The following is a 19,972-nucleotide window of genomic DNA, read 5'->3' on the forward strand; positions in this document are numbered from 1 at the left end:
AAACTTAAAAGTATATAGATTTATCTATATATTTTAATTGTTACTACTTGGACAATACCTCTGCGGCCCACTGGGAGGAGCTCTGAGGTTGAGATGCTTGTGCAGGTGACTAGGAGTCACAGGCATTCTGCAGGATTGTGGTTATATTTGCAAGATGTGTTACCTGCAATGTATAACAATAATAGTTGAGCAAAAATAGGCGAACATTTGATCTACAAACTCACAGCAACTCGTTTTTTCGGCAGAGATAATATGTGTAGAGGGTGAAAAGGAGGAGGACAAGTATAGACCCCTGGGGGACATTAAAACCTGGAAAGCATCTGTGTCATTTTAGATTTTAGCTATATAGCTTATTAGTTCTCAAAATGTACTTTGACTATTCAAGCTCATAGCGCGTCACTTCGTGCCACACTATGAGCTTGTAGATCTGCTATTTTTGAAAAATCTTGAAAATGTGTACAAATCTTTGAATATATATATATATTTTTAAAGCGAACCTATAATCTCAAATCTTTGCTTCTAGGGGTCCCTGGAACAAAATATATTTGAGATGGGGGGGGGGGGGGGGGGTCGGTGGCCAAATACATAATTTTGGCGGTCCTTGACATGAAAACTTTTGAGCACCACTGATATAGCAACATCAGAAAACTGTTAGGATTTAGAAGACATTTGTAGCCTCAGGTCTTAATGGATTACGTGGTTAATGGCCGAGTAACTTCTCCTACATTTGCAGGTTGATGACCATGATACCCCTCCGGAGGAGCTGCATTATGGCGTGATCAGCAAGCCCAACAACGGATACCTGACTCTGGGAGAGAGACCAGAGCCTGTCACCTCCTTCACCCAGTATGATGTCAACCATGGCAGGCTGCACTTTATACAAAAGGTGACTTTCTCTCTTTCATGTCTTGAGAAGATCAATTAGATCAATGGTTCTCAACCTGTGGGCCGGGGACCACCGGTGGGCCGTGAGGATATTGCAAGTGGGCCCGCAAATGATTGGCAAAACACTAAGATTTTAAAGATGATATTTAACATTAATATTAAAAAGTCATACCATACCAATAAATACAAACTTTAAGTATACTACATACAGTACTTAACACGGCAGCCGTTCGGCTAAGTCAGATAAGTGGGCCGCGAATGTTTTTGAGATTTGTCAAGAGGGCCCTGATCCAGAAAAGGCACAGAACCACTGTCTTAGATAATTTCTCTCTTTGTGTGACTGTTGAGGTTAGAGATTGTGGAGGTAATAACATTAATTTGATTAATTTAGCTATCAATATTCTTATCTTTGTGTTTTCTTTGTGCTTTCCCTCCTCCCACCACCAGGGGGAGCCCTCCACCGGAGTGTTCTACTTCAACGTAACCGACGGTTATCACGGCCCGCTCTATAAACTCTTCACCCTCATGGTCACCCAAGCGGTCGTGTCCATGGTGAACAACACCGGGCTGTCATTGTTCCAGGGCAGGACCGTGGCCGTGGTCCTGACTCCCAGTCACCTGGCGGCCCACACCAACGGTCAGCAGCCCGCCGACATCATCTACGCCGTCACCGCGGCCCCTCGCCACGGACGCGTCGCCATCGACGACCGCGAGGTCACCTCCTTCCGACACGAGGACGTGCGGTTTGGCCGCGTCGTCTACCACATGACTGACCGCAGCGCGTCAGAGGACAGCTTTGAAGTCTCCGTGTCTGCCACCTCCCCTGGTGTGGTGTATAACAACTTGATGGACCAGGTCAGGCGTTCCATTTGTTTTCCATGCCCCTGCTTTTGATATCCCCAGCCGTTCTCAACCTGTGGGCCGGTATATAACAATAATATAAAAAAATCAGTTAAAGGGATAGTTCACCCCCAAAATGACTTTTTTCCTATCGATTACACACCCCATGAAGCCTTGAATTCATGGAGATGAATTCTGATTAAGCCCTATATAATCGACAAAATCGTGAAAATAGCAGATCTACAATCCAAAACGTGGCACGACGCGAGCTACGTTGTGACTTGATATTTAAGATATTTTAGAAATTCTTTGAATTTTTTTTTTGTTTGCCCAAAATAGGGATGCCAGGGTTAATGTGGTTAACATACATTTTAATGGTAAATTAAAGCTAATAATTTGATGATCGGCGGCGGCTCTGGTAGAAGACTCAAGGTATCAACTTTGAGTCTCCTACCGGAGCATCTTTCCGCCGGTCATCAAATTATTGGCTTAGGAATGCGACAAAAACAAAAAAAAACGCCATGAATTCAAGACTTCATGGGGTGTGTAATTGATAGAAAATATGTTTTTTTTTGGGGTGAACTATCCCTTTAAAGTAAAATAAGACATCATGGTATTTTTTCTTTAAAACCTTGAAAGTACAATATGTTATTTCCACTGATCCAAGCCGCAACACAATCGATTGATTCATCATTAAAATAATCATGCCCTGGAAAATGCACGGCAGCCTTTTGGCTGCTGTGTTAAGTGTTAAGAACACACACGATTTTTAAGTGGGCACTGATCCAGAAAATATTGAAAAAACACAGTTTTGTTCCCAGCGGCCGATCAGACTGAATTTAATTATGCATTTCCTTTTGGGAAATGTAGACTGTCTGATATGTAAGATTTTTAATGAAATGTACAATTTACCATTAAAATGTATGTTAAAGGGATTGTAGGCGATTCAGAGATAAACAAAGAAAAAAACTCCAGCAGTTCGTTTCCCCGACCACCAGGGGGTGACGCAGGGAGGACTTCCATAGAGTTAAGGGGACTTCTAAACGGCCGAATATAGGTTACTTTATTCGGATACAATTCGCGGAACTGCCCGCCCCTGCCGGTTCTCTGAATTTTTATTTTTAAATAGGCTCTTTCATGACAAATTGACCACATATATGAAGTTAAACAACTAAATTCTATCCAAACGCTATCTGAAAAGTAAATTATGTGCCTCAAAAACGAAGTTTGAGAGCGTTTTAAAACCGAAAGTAAAAAGTTCACACGGACACGGACGCGCACGGATGCGCACATGCGTGCGTTAATTTACGGCCCGAGACAAACATAAACAGTAGGGAAATACGGATTTCAGAAAGAGGACTGTGTTTCAATGCAGGAAAACACCCCAGCATCATTATATAGTGGCTGATAGAGGGGGAAAAATGCAAAATATATATATATAGATATTTTTCAAATTTAGGCTTAATGTTGCCAACAATCCCTTTAACCACATTAACCCTGGCAACGTAGCTCGTGTCGTGCCACGTTTTGGATTTTGTCGATTATAGGGCTTAATCAGAATCAGACTCAACTAATCACATTACAGGTTTTCTGGTGTAAAGTAGTGGGTGAAATGACCCCTTCCCCCTCCCCTCTGTTTTTTTGTTTTGTTCTTGTTCCTACAAATGGAACCGTGGAGCAGGTGGTGAATGTGACGGTGCAGCCGCTGATCTACCTGAGGGAGCCGGTGCGTGTGCCCAGCGGCGTGGCTGTGAAGCTGGGCAAAGCTATGATAGATGCCTCCGAGCTGGCTAGACTCAGCAGGGCCGACCCCGTGTTTGAGGTCCTTTCTCCTCCCAAACATGGGAAACTTGTCAAGGTGAGACAACTAATACGGTCGGTGTTTGGTATGCTTTTACCGCTGTGGTTGCACTGGGGGTAGTCTTGTGGGTATCATGATAGGTGGGCACAAGGGACATCTGGGCACCTCGAAGTAAAATTGGCTATTTTGTCCAAAATGTTAAAAGATAAAATATTTGAAAAATGGTCTTAAGTAAAGTATACATGATTAGAACATGCTTAAACATTCGACATTTAAGGTCTTATATTTTATAATAATAATAATTGCTACAAATTGCTACAGAACCTGTAGTCATTTTGGGGCATAAACAAGAAGTTGAAGGATAAAATTAAGTTTTATAATGATGTACCGTGCATGTTCACATCATATATACTTTACATTACAAGACTATTTTTCAAATATTTTGGACAAAATAGACAATTTTACATCGAGGTGCCCAGATGTCCCTAGTGCCCACCTATTCTGTATCCGTCTGTGTAGCCAGACAGAGATCTCCGCCTACAGATCAAAATCAATATTCAATATATGGGCGTTAACAAACCTACGGTATGCTTAGGGCTTTGAAAATCATCATAATATGAAGGAATATCCTAAAGTCTTTGCATTGGTTCTGCAATGCTGTTATTTCCACGCAGTGTTACCCCATTCATTGCATTTAGATGTCACCATATCGGTAGGCAGAGATCTCTGATCGTCTGGCTACACTAGACTACATCGAGGGCAACCACACATTAGAATTTCGACAGACATGTCTAGTAAATCTTTCATACATAGAATGTAGCCTACCTCAAAGTGCTTTACGATCGATCAGCAGTCGGCAGAATTCACCCATTCACATGAGAATAGTATTAACAATTTTTATTATAGATTTGTCACTGTGACATCATGACTAAGCTCAGTTCTTACTGTGTGTGTGTGTGTGTGTGTGTGTGTGTGTGTGTGTGTGTGTGTGTGTGTGTGTGTGTGTGTGTGTGTGTGTGTGTGTGTGTGTGTGGTTTACTGCATATTATGCCTGAATGCGCACAGGTGACCTATGACGTCAACCAGGCATCGGAGGTCTTGAGGACGTTTACGTTCAGGGATGTGGTACAAGGCCGGGTCGCCATCGAGGAGACCCTCAGCGACGACACCGCCAGCAACGGTAACCTCACCACGGCGCAAGGTCGCGCCCCCGCCACGCCGCGCAACGATTCGTTCGTCTTCTTGGTGAAGGCGGGGCATGTCCAGCCGGCAAAGGCAGAGCTTCACTTCACCATCCTGCCCCATCACCAGATGAAGAACAGGACCACGACGGGGGGAGGAGGAGGAGGTCGAGGACGAGGAGGCTCCACGGTGATGGGCTCACAGAAAGCCAACAGAACGCTGAGCAAGTTGAAGTCTAACAATCGTTGGGCGAACAGCAGTGGAGGAGGTAGGCCTGTCGCAATTATTACACAATTATGCCTGTAAATCATTAATCACGATTATCTGCATGACTGTTAATCGTCAACTAAAATGTCATGACGGTGAACAGCCCTAGGAGGAGGAAGAGCGAGGGGCGGAGGAGGTGGAAACAAAGCAGGACAGAAAATGGACCCGCTGCCCCGCGCCCCTCCCGTCCAGGTGGAGGATCCTCCAGAGGAGCCGCCCGTTTACCTCGAGGTCCCTCGCCCCGCCTCGGACCCTCTCCTCATCATCCTGCCCTTCCTGGCTTGCCTGCTTCTCATCGTCATCCTCGTGGTTCTGATCCTGGTGTTCCGCCACCGCAGGGAGAAGCGGGCCCGGACGCGCCTGATCCGGGAGCTGCGCGGAGCGGTGACTTTGCCCTTCGAGGGCAGCCCTTATCTGAGCAGGCCTGAGGGCAGCCCTTATCTGAGCAGGCCTGAGGGCAGCCCTTATCTGGGCAGGCCTGAGCGCAGCGTGGCTATGCCCTCCGTGGTTGTCACCCCACTTGGCCCCGGCAGCTGCCCGAGCTCCCCCATGGTTCCCCTAGGGCTCAGGGGGAGTTTTTCTCCTGCCATGCCCATGACCGTATGGAGACCTGTGGAGGCTGATGGCGTCGGCAGTATATTATGTGGTACTGTTGGAACCGGTTGTAATGATGATGATGATAGATCTATTGCAAGTGATGGTAATGCTTGTACAACAGCTAGTCCAGGATCCAGAGGTTGTCAGCGGCCGACTACACCAACTCTTAGTGACAACCAGTACTGGGTCTGAAGAACTGCAACGAACGTGTCAGGTTCGTCTTAGTTGTGAAACGGTATAAATGGCATAAAGGTGCTGTTGAATGTACAGTCTATAATGGTCGTCATAAGTCACACCTCACATGCACTGTAACAAATAACTTCTTGTCCATCCTTTTCTCACAAATATTGTTCCAACATTCTACCTTTTTGTCCAAAACGGATACTGTGTCACAACAGCACCCAGACCCTAGTCATAAGCACAATTTTGCACCTTTTGATGGTGTATAATGAATTGTATTTGGTGTATATTGACATTGTATATTAGACACTGTGTCGTGTCATATGACTTTAACCTTGCTTCTTTCTCTTTTCTATACCCTTGTGACTCTTTTCTTAAAACTGCAAAACGTTGGAAGCTTTGTACAAAAAAAAAACTCTTTGACACCTGTAACCTTGTGATATGTGACAATAAAGTTAAAGTTGAGTTGAAGTTCAGTGTAGCTACAGTACATGCCATAATATGCAACTTAAACAATACATGGAATTGTATTTAGAATTGTATTAGCATACATATGATTTATGTATGGACCAGGTTCTTGACCTTATTTGGACCAAATTGACCAATAGCATAAATCAAACAGTCTTCAAGGACCACCCCACCTCCCCACAACAATATATACACTATATTTAACACATTCCCTGCCAATCACGTAGATCTACGTCAATGCAAATACAACCGTTCAACGTTTTTTTTTGGAAGCGCAGTGAATGAGTGATTAGCAACCATCAGGGGATCAAGCTAAATATTCTGTGACTGATTGATTGATGATTGATGTACTTTATTTAGTAAGACATGAGAACATCAGTACATGGAAGTACAAATTCACGATACAATGTCTACTAAACTGGGAGACTCATTAAGCACTAAGCTTGTTTAAGATAAGATCCCCATGCACACAAATCATGATGACATAAGAGACAGACAGATATACACACTACTATACAGAATGTCATACAATCAGCTTACAGGTTACTGGTATGAAGAGTGAAAAAACATTTTACAAAAGAAGAAAAAGAAAAGGGGGGGGGGGTAGGGGGGGTAGGTTAAGACTTAGACAGGGGGCATTTTCGAATTGCAGCCCCCTGAAGGTGTATCTTTAGGGCAGTTTTGAAGGTGAGTAGGGTTTTACACTCCTTTACTCCTTTTGGTAGGGCATTCCACATTTTTGATGAATAGCATGAGAACGAGTTCATTCCCTTTGTTGAGCCAAATCTGGGTTGCACATGATTTGTGGAGCTGCCTCTGGTGTTATGATCGTGGACTTCATTAACATTTAGGAAGTATTTAGACAAATACAGGGGGATCCCAATGTTGTGGTGTATCTTGAAGACCAGGCCCATAGCAAGTTGCTGTACTCTGTCCTCAACCCTAAGCCATCCAATCCTAGCAAAATGAGCAGCAGGGGTTAGATGGGTTTTGTAATTGAGGCCAAGAAGTAGCCTTAATAGTTTGTTTTGGGATGTTTGGAGCCTTGTTTTTAAGGCCTTGGAGGTGTTGTGATACCATGAAGTGCATGCATAATCATAATAACCTTGTATGAGGGCCCCTGCAAGAATCTTCAGAGTATTCTTTAATACTGACGTTCAATCCTATTCAAAAAGCGTGTTCTTTGGACTACTTAAAAAGGTTCGAAAAATCGCAAAAACCCTGGCAGAAGCTAAAAAACTAATTATGCATAGTACCTGGCACGGCTGGCAGTGAATGTGTGAATATATAACAAAGGCACAATATATATATTTTATTTTCATTTTAAAACTTTTCCCCATGGACCACCTGTGGAGTGGACCAATAGTTGAGAAACAGTTATGTAGACAGTAATTGTTATAAATTATTTGCACCCTATATGCCTTATGCTTACAAGATTGTGTTCCTCATGCATACTTTAAAGATTTTAACAGTGCAATCTAATCCCCCTCCTAAAACCAAAAAGTTTGCAATTACTGTTACCCAAAAATGAAATTACCATGAAAGCACAATTTATTTTTAAACATGACACATTCTTGATATTTCATATTGAATCAAAATTAAAAACACTATCAAATGATCTAAAATTGAAAAATTCCACAGTGGGTAGTGCAATACCAAAAATGAAAATGGCATTGCAGAAACGAATCTCACATTTATAATAAGAGTCCAGTCTCAATACCCCCACCAAGGAGGTAATGATTTGATTTCATCCCTTTAGAATAATTGAAGAACTTGGTAACCTTCATTCTGACCGGACAAACTGGAATTGCTTTGTAGTGAAAGACACCCTGAAAAGTCATATAGGTGTTTTCAGTTCCTCTGGCTGATTGCCTGACGCCAGGCCGAAGGCGTGACAGAGACTATGATTTTTTTGTTGTTGTAATTAATCATTGCCTGCACACACTGGATCACCTTTCATATCAGGATCTTGTAATACCAACTCTGTCTCAAAAGCTAGCTGAACCAACTTTAATGGAAGTCTTATTATGTAACCAAGAAGTTGTTCAGAGACAGATGAAGACCACTGCATGTCAGGAATCAATCTTATCTTTTATTTCGGACTTCATCACAAATGGAGTGACCTTCGGCGTCATTCAAAAGATCGGGTCGCGGGTGGTTGTTAATAGGTCTGAGTTTGTGCCCCCCACAATTCCATCTCCGCCCCTGAAACAAACAAACACTCACCTTCTATCATGTATAAACATGACCCACGTGTGTCTGTGTAAAACTCATCACCGCGCACTGCGCAGTACGCAAGCGGACACTAAGGCGGGCATGGAGCTCACCAAAGCTCGTTCACTGCTAGTTCCTGCAAAGCCATGCCCCATTCAGAAAGGTCAAAGATGGAGTATCATGTCACTAGCACGACTGAGCAGGGACGCAGAGAATCTTGGGTAATGAAGGCAAATACTTTGGCTGCCATGTTATTTGCGTCCAAACAAGTGTCCACTGATGCCCGAAACTATAGTACGACTTTAGTATAATCAATACTTTCTTTCTTTTTCTTTCTTTTTCCTTTATTTATTCAGGGAAGCCCATTGAGAGCAAGCTCTCTTTTTCAAGGACGCCCTGATAACATATAAAATACATACATAATGAGAAACGATAACAAACATTTGAATCACATTACAATGTCACAGATGCAAATAAACATAGTGTTACATGAAAAAGGTGCAGTCACTATGTAGTGTGCCCTCAAGAAACACCCTGAATGTCTCTATTGAGACCAATCGCACCCGTTTCAGAGAGTCCTGAAGTTTGTTCCATTTGTGTGGAGCATAATACATGAGAGAAGTTTTTCCTTGTTCACTGCTCTTAAGTGGACTGGTATATCTAATGGGTGTTTGTGAACGTGTTGAATGTCCAGTAACCTTTGGTTCCAAAAGCGAGGATAGGTATAAAGGAAGTTTACCACACAAGGCCTTATAAATAAATAAAATACAATGTTGCTCTCTACGAACTGCGAGAGATGGCCAACCCACTTTATCATATAAAATACAGTGATGGGTGAGATAATCATCGCCAGTAATAAAACGCAAAGCACTAGACTGCTTCCAGAGGCTTCAGTGTGGAGAGTGAAGCATGCATATACAGTATATCCCCATAGTCAAATACAGACATTATTACAGATTGAACAATAGTCTTTCTGCTGGTAAAAGAAAAACAGGACCTGTTTCTGTAAAGGAAGCCAATTTGTCCTCTTGATTAGGTTCTCCACATGAACCTTAAATGAGAGTTTGGCATCTAGCCAAATGCCCAGGTATTTATAAGATGTGACCAGCTCAATTTGTTCACCTTTTAGAGTGTAAATACCAGTAAAGGGATTTATATTTGGAGACCTAGTAAATACCATGCATTTTGTTTTGTTGGAGTTTAAAACAAGCTTAAGATTAATTAGAGCCCATTGAAACCTATTGAAGGTAGTCTGCAAATTTGCGGTGGCCACTTCCAGCGTTGGGGCAATACTGTATAAAATTGTGTCGTCTGCATAGAAATGGACATCCCAGTGCGGAGAGGGGAGTGCAATATTATTAACATAAAGAGTGAATAAAAGGGGGCCCAAAATTGAACCCTGAGGGACACCTTTACTACTGACAAAGAACTGGAAAAATACAACAATGACTACAGCTGGGCCTATCTTTTTCTGTGGTCAAAACAAAAGAAAGAAAAAAGAAAGAAAAGAAAAAGAAACAGCTTGGAGAATGAATTCTCAGACATTGCTGTGGTTGCGCCAAATGTTAAGGTAAGTTGAAAAGCAATCAGTTAGGCTGGGCATTTCGATCAGATGTGTGTGGTACTTTGAGAGCATTGTGTGCTGTATAGTTCAGTTCTTCTCAATTGGCTGTGATTGTTTGGGGGAGTTGAAGAATCTTTGGCCAAATCGCTTCTGCCCTTCAGACATTATTTCATCCCTCTTCAGTTGCTGAACCTAGGAGGCCGAAAAGATGCACCACCGTGTAGCCACCTTTATAGTCGCTCTTTTATTCTGTTTTTGCAGTCTGATATTCGCAATTTGTGTTGGCAGTTGAAGGGGGATCATCTATCTAGTCAGTGAGTCATACAAGCTAGAACCAGCCCAGGGGATATGCATACTTTACAAACAAACACTGTTCAAATGGCTGACCTCTTCGGTGCTGGACTGTAATAACACATAGTATAATGCAACATGACAATGTCAAGTTAGCTATATAACAACAATAGGTTATCTTTCATCGCAACAATATCCCCCCTGAGGGATTTGGCAGGAGCCGCCAATTGCTGCAAGGGTATCTGCGCAAATCAGCATTGTTAGGCATGCATGGCAATAGTGCGTGATGTTGTAAGGGTGTTGTGTGTGAAATTGTAAGGGTCATTCTCCAACATGTTGGCATCGATAGGGCACTATTCTATACTATATAAGGTGGTGAAGATGCCCTCAGATGTTGACTTTGTCCAAGGACAACCTATAGAGACAGATAGAGAGATAGAAAAGACAAAGAAGAGAGAGGGAGAGAGAAATAGAGAAATCAATAGTAAGCTAGTAAGCATAGCTTAATTAGCTATGAACATCTGTCCTGGATTTGCAGGCTCTTGTAAGCACTTAGGGCACACGGTATGAGTGGAGCTGGAGAGCAGACCGACATCCTGTCCGTGGGAGATGTGGTGGAGAGATGGGAAGTGGTGAAGAAGATAGGTGGGGGTGGGTTCGGAGAGATATACGAGGTTTTAGACCAGCAGAGCCAAGCCAGTGTAGCCTTAAAGGTAGAGTCTGCCCAGCAACCCAAACAAGTCCTGAAGACGGAGGTAGCTGTACTAAAGAAACTCCAGGGTAAAGACCATGTATGCAGTTTTGTGGACTGTGGACGAAATGAACGCTTTAACTACGTACTCATGGAACTGCAGGGGAGTAATCTAGCAGATTTACGAAAAACCATGAGTCATGGCACCTTTTCTGTCTCCACCACACTGAGGCTTGGTAGACAGATTCTAGAGGCCATTGAAATCATCCATTCTGTGGGCGTTCTGCATCGGGACATCAAACCCTCTAACTTTGCCATGGGGCGACTAGCCAGCACATGCAGATGCTGCTATATGCTTGATTTTGGCTTGGCCCGTCAGTTCGCTAACTCCTGCCAACTCCTGCCACCTCGTTCTGCGCCTGGATTCAGTGGTACTGTGAGATATGCTTCTGTCAACGCACATAAGAATAAAGAAATGGGTCGCCATGATGACCTTTGGTCTCTCTTCTACATGCTGGTTGAGTTCATGGTTGGACAGCTGCCCTGGACGCAGGTTAAAGACAAAGAACAGGTAGGAAATCTCAAAGAGACATATGACAATCGACTTATGCTTAAACACCTTCCCTCCGAGTTCAGCATCTTCTTGGAACACATCTTAACTTTGGACTACTTCACTAAACCTAACTATCAGCTCCTGATATCAGTGTTTGAGAACGCTATAAAGAGCCACAACGTGTTGGAGAATGACCCGTATGACTGGGAGAAATGTGGCACAGAAATTCTTCTCACTACAACTGACTTAGCGTCCACTGCTCAGCAGCTCACCCACCTCACCCCAGCATACAAGCTACAGCAGGAGAACACGGAGCACTTCCTGCAAGAGGAGTGTCTCAGTGGTGCCGACAACCATCGTCCCATCCCCACACCTGTGTCACAGACATCTAGCATAGAAGATCTGCAGACCATGTCTGCCATAGCGACCACTGCTCAGCAGCTCACCCACCTCATGCCAGCCTACATGGCCAACGCCTCGGTCCTACCGGATGAGCTACAGCAGGAAAGCACAGAGGTCTTCCTGCAAGGACAGCACCTCAGCGACGCCAACATGTCGGAGAATGAAATGTACGACAGGGGAAAATGTGGCACAGAACATCTGCTGACTATGACTGCTTCAGAGACCATTTCTCAGCGGCTCACCCACCTCACGCCAGCTGACATAGCCAATGCCTCTGTGTTGCCAAATGAGCTAAAGCAGGAAAACACAGAGGTCGTCTTGCAGGAAGATCGCCTCTGCAATGCCAACGTGTTGGACAATAACCCGTACGACTGGGAGAAATGTGGCACAGAAGATCTGCTGACAATGACTGTTTCAGCGACCACTTCTCAGCAGCTCACCCACCTCACGCCAGCTGACAATGCCTCTGTGCTGCCAGATGAGCTACAGCAGGAAAACACAGAGGTCATCTTGCTGGAAGACCGCCTCTGCAACCCCAACGTGTTGGAGAATGACCGGTGCGACTGGGAGAATTGTGGCACAGAGGATCTGCTGACTATGACTGTTTCAGTGACCACTTCTCAGAATCTCATGCCAGCCGACATAGGCATGGCCAATGCCTCGGTGCTGCCAAATGAGCAACAACAGGAAAACGCAGAGGTCTTCTTGCAAGAAGAGCGCCTTTGTGATGCCAACATGTTAGATAATGACCCATATGACTGGGAGAAATGTGGCACAGAAGATCTGCTCCCTATGACTGCCTCAGCGACCATTTCTCAGCAGGTCACGCCAGCCTACATAGGCATGGTCAATGCCTTGGTGCTGCCAGACAAGCTACAGCAGAACACAGAGGACATCCTGCAAAAAGAGCCCCTTAGCGACACTTACAACTGCACTCCGATTCCCACACCCACGACACTGGAGACTAATGTACGGGAGGAGATGGACTGCAACCGCGAACAGAACTGTCCATTCCTACAAGAGCGTCTCGGGTTGTTCTTCACCTCCTTAATGATCCTCCTTAAGCCCAAGATCTGGACTGAAGTGGTTCTCCCCTCTCAAAATCCGCCGGAGCCCAAGCTAGCGTTTGAGCGCTTCCTGGAGGCCAACCTTAAGCAGTGCCCTGTCCTCTCCCAGGTGGTGGAGAAATCAGGAGGACAAAGTATTCAAGGATGCTCGGGTGGCGCAGGGGTGAAGTACCTGCCCAACCCTGCAGAGTCTAGGGCTTCGAATCCACCGTGGTGCATCCGGCTTGGCCAAGCGTCTATGCAAACAGAGTTGTCTGTCCAGCAGCCCCAACAAGTCCTAAAGACAGAGGTAGCTGTAGTAAAGAAACTCCAGGGTAAAGACCATGAGTGCTGTTTTGTGAGCTGTGGACAAAATGAACACTTCAACCACTTACTCACAGAACTCCAGAGGAGTAATCTATTAGATTTAAGGAAAACCATGAAACATGGCACCTTTTCCGTCTCCACCACACTGAGGCTTGGTAGACAGATTCTAGAGGCCATGAAGGCTATGAAGAGCCACAACGTGTTGAAGAATGACTGGGAAAAATGTGGTGCAGACAATCTGTTGACTGCCTTAGTGACCACTTCTCAGCAGCTCACTCACCTCACGCCAGCCTACATTGGCATGGCCAACACCTTGGTGCTGCCAGACAAGCTACAGCAGAAGAACACAGAGGACATCCTGCAAGAAGTGCCCCTTAGTGACACAGACAACTGTCCTCACATCCCCACACACATGACACTGGAGGCCAATGTACGGGAGGTGATGGACTGCAACCACAAACAGAACTGTCCAGTCATCATGAAGGCCATGTTCTTGAACCAGGCTGCACCATTGCTGCACAGGATGAGACACAGTCAGAGATTGGCATTTGAGAAGATACTGTCGCCGGAACCCAAGCCCACAATTGAGCGTTTCCTGGAGGCCCACCTTAAGCGGTACCCCATCTTCTCCCAGGAGGTGAAGAAGTCAGGGGGAGAAAGTATTCAAGGGTGCTTGGATGGTGCAGGGGTAAAGTACCTGTCCACCCCCGTGGAGTCTGGGGGTTCAAATCCACCACGGTGCATCCGGCTTGGCCAAGCGTCTGTTCGAACATGCCACATTCAGGGGAGAAAAGCTGGACGGTGAGGGGGATATTTGTCACTGCACCTACTCCTACAGGCTGGGGCAGTGCCTTTCAGCAGGGAATGTTGAGTGGGAGGAGTAGGACGAAGGCTCTACGTCCTCCCGGCATGCCCACTTAAACCCCTCTAAATGGTACAGAATGAAGTAGCACGCCTGGTCTTCAACCAGGCAAAATGTTCCACTCCCTTCATTGGCTCCCTCGGTTGCTGCCTGCACGAGTGAGTACAAAACACTGATGTTGGCCTACAAGGCAACCAAAGTACCTTCAATGCCTGATCCAAGCCTACAACCCCCCACACTCAAATCAGCCAACACAGTAATGCTGCACAAGCCTTCCCTAAAACACCCTGGACAATGCTCCACACGTCCTAGATTCGTCTCCCTCCTGACTCCCAAACTGTGAAATCAACTCCCCATTTCAGTCAGAACTGCATACTCACTCCCAACTTCAGACTACACCTCACTCCCTATAGCATTCACTCTTCCTGTACCTCTTGCCACCTTTTTCTTTCGATTTATGCTACTGATTGACCAAGATATGGCTACTATGCAGAGCAGACATATCTGGGTCACTTGTAGGTTAATGTAGGTTTTGTAATAAGAATCTATACCTACAAATTAACTTGTAACTAAAGTTTTCAAATCATTGTTGAGCAATAACTACAATATTTGTCTCTGAGATGGTATAAAGTATTGAAAAATGTACATAATCAAGTAAACGTACCTCAAAATGTTACGTACGGTACAGTACACTCTTGTCTTTCTCAGAGAACCATGGATGTGAGACCATGGAGAACCTCAAAGAACCTGAGTAGTGAGGACTTCCCAAACCTTACCCTATGGAGCATAATAACAGAGCCCCCTGTTTGAAAAATGAAACTATTGTAAAGGTGAACTGAATGTCGTATGATGTGTGTAGCCCCAGGGTGCTGCCTCAGCTGGAAAGCAGAATCTAAATTCTGTGGGTCCAGTGGAATTTAAGAAAGGTATGTGTGCACATAAGTGTTGCATAGGAACGGTTTTGAGTTGTAGTGATGTCAGACCAGAGCTCTGGTCAGCCTATATAAGGTGTGACAATGACTTAATGAAGCAATTCTAGATTTACATTTAAAAATAATTTTGCATAATTTTGGTTCTTATAGTTTTTAGGTGGTCATTTGTTGGAGATGGGAGTTCCAGCATTTTTTCGTTGGCTGAGTAAAAAGTATTCATCCATAATCGTTCACTGTGTTGAGGAAAAGTCCAAGGAGTACAATGGAGTGCGTATTCCCGTCGACACTAGCAAGCCGAATCCCAACGAAGTGGAGTTTGACAACTTGTACTTGGACATGAATGGAATCATCCACCCATGCACACATCCTGAAGACCAACCTGCGCCCAAAAATCAAGATGAGATGATGGTTGCCATCTTTGAACACATTGATCGCCTGTTCAATATTGTCCGACCTAGGAAGCTCCTCTACATGGCCATCGATGGAGTTGCTCCCCGTGCCAAGATGAACCAACAACGCTCCAGAAGATTCCGTGCTTCTAAAGAAGGGGCAGAGCTAGTGGAGGAGAAACGGCGGGTGCGAGAGGAGATCATCCATAGAGGAGGATACCTCCCACCTGAGGAGATAAAGGAGAGTTTCGACAGCAATTGTATCACTCCAGGAACAGAGTTTATGGATAACCTTGCTCGTTGTCTTCGCTACTACATCGCAGACAGATTGAGCAATGACCCAGGGTGGCAGAACATCACAGTGGTCTTGTCTGATGCTAGTGTCCCTGGAGAGGGAGAACACAAGATTATGGACTACATCAGAAGACAGAGAGCTCAGCCCAACCATGACCCCAACACACATCACTGCCTGTGTGGAGCTGATGCTGATTTGATCATGCTGGGCCTGGCTACTCATGAGCCAAACTTCACCATAATCAGAGAGGAGTTTAAGCCCAACAAACCTCAGCGCTGTGCATTGTGTGGTCAGACGGGACATGGGATCAAAGACTGCCAGGGAATGGCCATGGAGAACCAGGGATCACATAACATGTTTGAAGACACCATGGGAGCATCTGAACAGGAGTTTATCTTCATCAAACTCAGTGTTTTGCGTGAGTATCTGGACAAGGAGCTGACCATGGGCAATTTGCCATTCTCCTTTGACTTTGAGAGAGGTGTTGATGACTGGGTGTTCTTGTGCTTCTTCGTTGGAAATGACTTCCTGCCTCATTTACCTTCCTTGGAGATCAGGGAGGGTGCAATAGACAGACTGGTGGGCATTTATAAAGAAGTCGTACACGGAACTGGAGGCTACCTAACGCGCAATGGCTTTGTCAACTTGGAGAGCGTTGAACTCATCATGCAGGCAGTCGGTGTGGCTGAAGACAACATCTTCAGGAAACGCAAAGATGATGATGAAGTCTCAAAGAGAAGGATGAAAGAGAATAAGAGGAGAATGAAGGCAGAGCAGGCAGAGCAGGGTCTGGCCTGCCTGACTGCAGGTCAGTTTGCTCCTGAGACCCTCGGAGGAAGAGACAGACATCAGGTCAAGCAGAATGATGGACATCAGGCCTATGGCATGAGCATGCAGGTAACCGAGCAGCACAACAGGGATACAGCTCAAGATGGCAGAAGAGTCAAGAGGAAAGCAGAAGAAAGTGACAGTGATCCTGAACCTGAAGACAACGTCAGGTTATGGGAGGAGGGCTGGAAGCAGAGGTATTATAAGACCAAGTTTGACGTGGACGTGACTGACAATGAGTTCAAGCGTAAGGTGGTTCAGTCTTACGTGGAGGGACTCTGCTGGGTGCTGCAGTACTACTACCAGGGGTGTGCTTCCTGGAAGTGGTACTTCCCCTTCCACTACGCTCCATTTGCCTCTGACTTCAAAGATATCAAAGGATTGCTCTCCAAGTTTGAGGAGGAAACCAAACCATTCAAACCCCTGGAGCAGTTGATGGGAGTGTTTCCTGCAGACAGTGGTAACTTTCTGCCACCAACATGGAGGAATCTCATGACCAGCCCAGACTCCTCCATCATTGACTTCTACCCTGATGACTTTGCCATCGATTTGAATGGCAAGAAATACGCCTGGCAGGGTGTGGCATTGTTGCCCTTTGTGGACGAACGCAGGCTGAGGGCAGCTTTGGCTGAAGTTTACCCAGATCTCACCCCTGAAGAGATGAGGAGGAACAGTCTGGGCAGTGATGTTCTGTTTGTAGGGAAGTCCCACCCACTTTGTGACTTCATCCAGGAACTCTACCGCACAGAATCTCTTCAGGGAATGGATATTTCTCCTGAGCTGTGCCATGGAATCCAAGTCACATTAAACCGTGATGAAGACCCCATTCTACCAGATACGACTGTAGAGTCTCCTATTCCAATGCTGCCTGACGTCACACAGAACAGTGCCATTGGAGTGAAGATCAGTAACCCCCAGTTTATAGATGATTATGTGTTCAAGGCCGTCATTCTCCCTGGAACCACAATGCCTGATAAGGTGTTGAAGCCAGGTGACTGGGAGAGAGGGAACCACGGCCACTGGAGGCCCCAGCGCGGCTTTAATCCCAACAGAAATCATGGCCACCTCGACCGATCCAGTTTCAGGGCTCAGGGTTATAACAGACCGCCACACAGAGGGCAGTACGGCAATGCCCCGCGCCACAGCAACCACTACCAAGGAAACCACCGACCCTCTCACAGTGACAGTCATCAGCGCCCACCTGTCCCACATTGCAGGCAGCAGAGCTTGCTGGGACCTCCAGCCTTCAACCAACCTTCATTCCAAAGGCAGCAGTATGGAGGTCACGGGGCTTGGGACAACCGCGCCATGCAGTCCCAGACAGAAGCCTACTACAACCAGAACATGTCCCGAGGAGGACCAGGCGGAGTGGGCAACTACTACCAGCGTTACGACCATCACCATCGCTACGACCACCACCAACAGCGTAGAGACGACAGGTATCATCACCACAGTCCCCATCACCACAGTCCCCTCGACCAATCAAGTGTCAGGGCTGTTGGTCACGGCCTTGACATAGCGTCGCACGAAGGAGGGCAGTACAGCAATGTCCCGCCCCATAGCAACTATCACCTCTCTCAAGTCTACCAGTCTTCACACAGCGGCGGTCACCGTCAGCGTTACGATCATCACCACCACCCGCGCAGAGACCATCATCCCTATCCGCCCCGCAGGAGCCATCACCGTGGGAATGATCGCCGTGATGACAGAACCCCGCAGCAACAGGATTATAGTAGTTCCAATTATACACCCTCCACCCTATAGAGCAGTAGTTCTCAACCTTTTTAATTTCAAGGACTCCCAGTTTGATATACATTAGGCCACAGACCCCCATTCAATACCACGTTTATCTCTGGGACCCCAATGTACACTGTAAAATCATCTGTGTTTATTTAACTCTGAGAATGTACACATGAAACCAAATGTGGTTGTTCCATGTATATGTCACAGGGAAATTGGCATTCCAGGGAAATTGAAAGAGGAGCGCTCGCTTTTAGGCGCGAGGCGGGGCTTTTCGAGACAGGGTTTTTTACGCGAGGCTCGCGAGGAGGAGGAGGAGGAGGCGCGAGGCGGGGCTTTGATACGAGGCGGCGCGAGGAGGAGGAGGAGGCGCGAAGTGGGGCTTTGATACGAGGCGGCGCGAGGAGGAGGCGCGAGGCGGGGCTTTGATGCGAGGCCGACCTGGCTTTTGTTGTTCCCCCCCACATAGCAACCAGGAAGCTACACTAGGGGAACGCTGAACACGCGTTCACACGCACACGTGATAATAGTTATTGTCCATGACGGAGACGCGCCGACTCAGCAGAGCTTGAGGCCGAGGAGGCGCGCAAACTTCCCAGTAGGCCAAGGAAGTAACCATTACAGGTTTTTTTTTCTCCACATGTTTTATATTTCTTGAAATATCAAACTTTGAAAATACTAAATACTTTCTAAATACCTCACTTCATAGAGTGATACACGGGAATTCCGAGATCCACATGGGAGCCACGCCATCATTAGACATTAGTCTTGTTTCCATATAGTTTTTTTCTAAAACTTATGCAGTACTTGGAATATGATGTCAGTTCATCTATGCCAGCACTATGACATCAGTCATCTCCATGTTCGGGCAAGAGCGACGGGCAGACACACATACATACATCTATGTGTATACATACGTGTATACATACATACATACAAATATAGATTCCTGAAATGCATAGATATGCATGATTCAATTCCTTATTCTTCTTATGCAGTCCCTGCATAAGAAGAGGTCCTTTGTTTCCCGTCCCTTGCAAATGTATATTGTAACCGGAGTGATTGAGTGGACTATGGATTATTGGCACAGCATATTGGCACTTTAGTAACGTGCACAGACTTTGCACAGTTAGATGTTTGTACAGTTCATAAATGTAAGTATTATATATATGATTTTAAGTATTTATTGAATACATTTTAGCTGAACATTTAAGTTTGTCATTCCCTGTTGAGCTGAATTGACCATTCAGCCCTGATGAGTTCCACCTGTGGAAATACAAACAAATGTTTGATTGTGAATCATGATGGGGAAGTGCAATACATCTAAGTGCATACATTTACATATTAAGTGTTAATATGTTAAGAGTGAAATACAGAGAAGTGTAATTTAATGTTACGTTTGATTGGACGCTTCCCTTTATTACCTTTATTTCCATTTACCTGTACTGTCTTCCAATGTAATTGGGCTGGACCATAGTCAGGATGGCAGAGGGGGGTTTTGATGTGTATATTTGGATTTGCTAAGGATATTGTTTTATGTTGTAGTAGTGTGGAGAAGGAACCATTACTTTACTTACCTGTAGTTCATGGAGAATGTAATTTTATGAGCGTTAAAGGT

The 19,972-nt window shown here is 45.4% G+C and overlaps 5 protein-coding genes across 5 annotated transcripts in view; 3 read left to right on the forward strand and 2 right to left on the reverse strand.

The window, feature by feature from the left end:
• The window catches only part of LOC308078928 (chondroitin sulfate proteoglycan 4-like), a 43,098-nt gene extending 36,941 nt beyond the window's left edge, over window positions 1-6,157 (forward strand). The window contains exons 21-25 of the mRNA XM_080420269.1: window positions 734-886; window positions 1,333-1,740; window positions 3,407-3,583; window positions 4,592-4,976; window positions 5,079-6,157. Coding sequence (XP_080276395.1) covers window positions 734-886; window positions 1,333-1,740; window positions 3,407-3,583; window positions 4,592-4,976; window positions 5,079-5,764 — 1,809 coding nt within the window. The 3' untranslated portion in view covers window positions 5,765-6,157. The remainder of the gene's footprint in view (window positions 1-733; window positions 887-1,332; window positions 1,741-3,406; window positions 3,584-4,591; window positions 4,977-5,078) is intronic.
• Window positions 1-19,972, reverse strand: part of LOC308078585 (sorting nexin-18-like) — a 244,622-nt gene that overhangs the window by 202,504 nt on the left and 22,146 nt on the right. The gene's annotated exons all lie outside the window — the stretch shown is intronic.
• The window catches only part of palm2akap2 (PALM2 and AKAP2 fusion), a 352,841-nt gene that overhangs the window by 151,875 nt on the left and 180,994 nt on the right, over window positions 1-19,972 (reverse strand). The gene's annotated exons all lie outside the window — the stretch shown is intronic.
• On the forward strand, window positions 10,856-14,229 carry LOC308078930 (tau-tubulin kinase 2-like; the record flags this gene model as incomplete). Its single annotated transcript, XM_080420271.1, has 3 exons — window positions 10,856-11,794; window positions 13,577-13,967; window positions 14,093-14,229. The coding sequence occupies 3 exons, from the start codon at window positions 10,856-10,858 to the stop codon at window positions 14,227-14,229; spliced, it is 1,467 nt and encodes a 488-aa protein (XP_080276397.1).
• Window positions 15,277-18,378, forward strand: LOC308078931 (5'-3' exoribonuclease 2-like; the record flags this gene model as incomplete). The annotated part of the gene is made up of 1 exon (XM_080420272.1): window positions 15,277-18,378. One exon carries the CDS (start codon window positions 15,277-15,279, stop codon window positions 18,376-18,378), a length of 3,102 nt encoding a protein of 1,033 aa, XP_080276398.1.

This window comes from Gymnoscopelus braueri, assembly GCF_963280865.1.
Source record: "Gymnoscopelus braueri genome assembly, chromosome: 22".
Taxonomy (NCBI): domain Eukaryota; kingdom Metazoa; phylum Chordata; class Actinopteri; order Myctophiformes; family Myctophidae; genus Gymnoscopelus; species Gymnoscopelus braueri.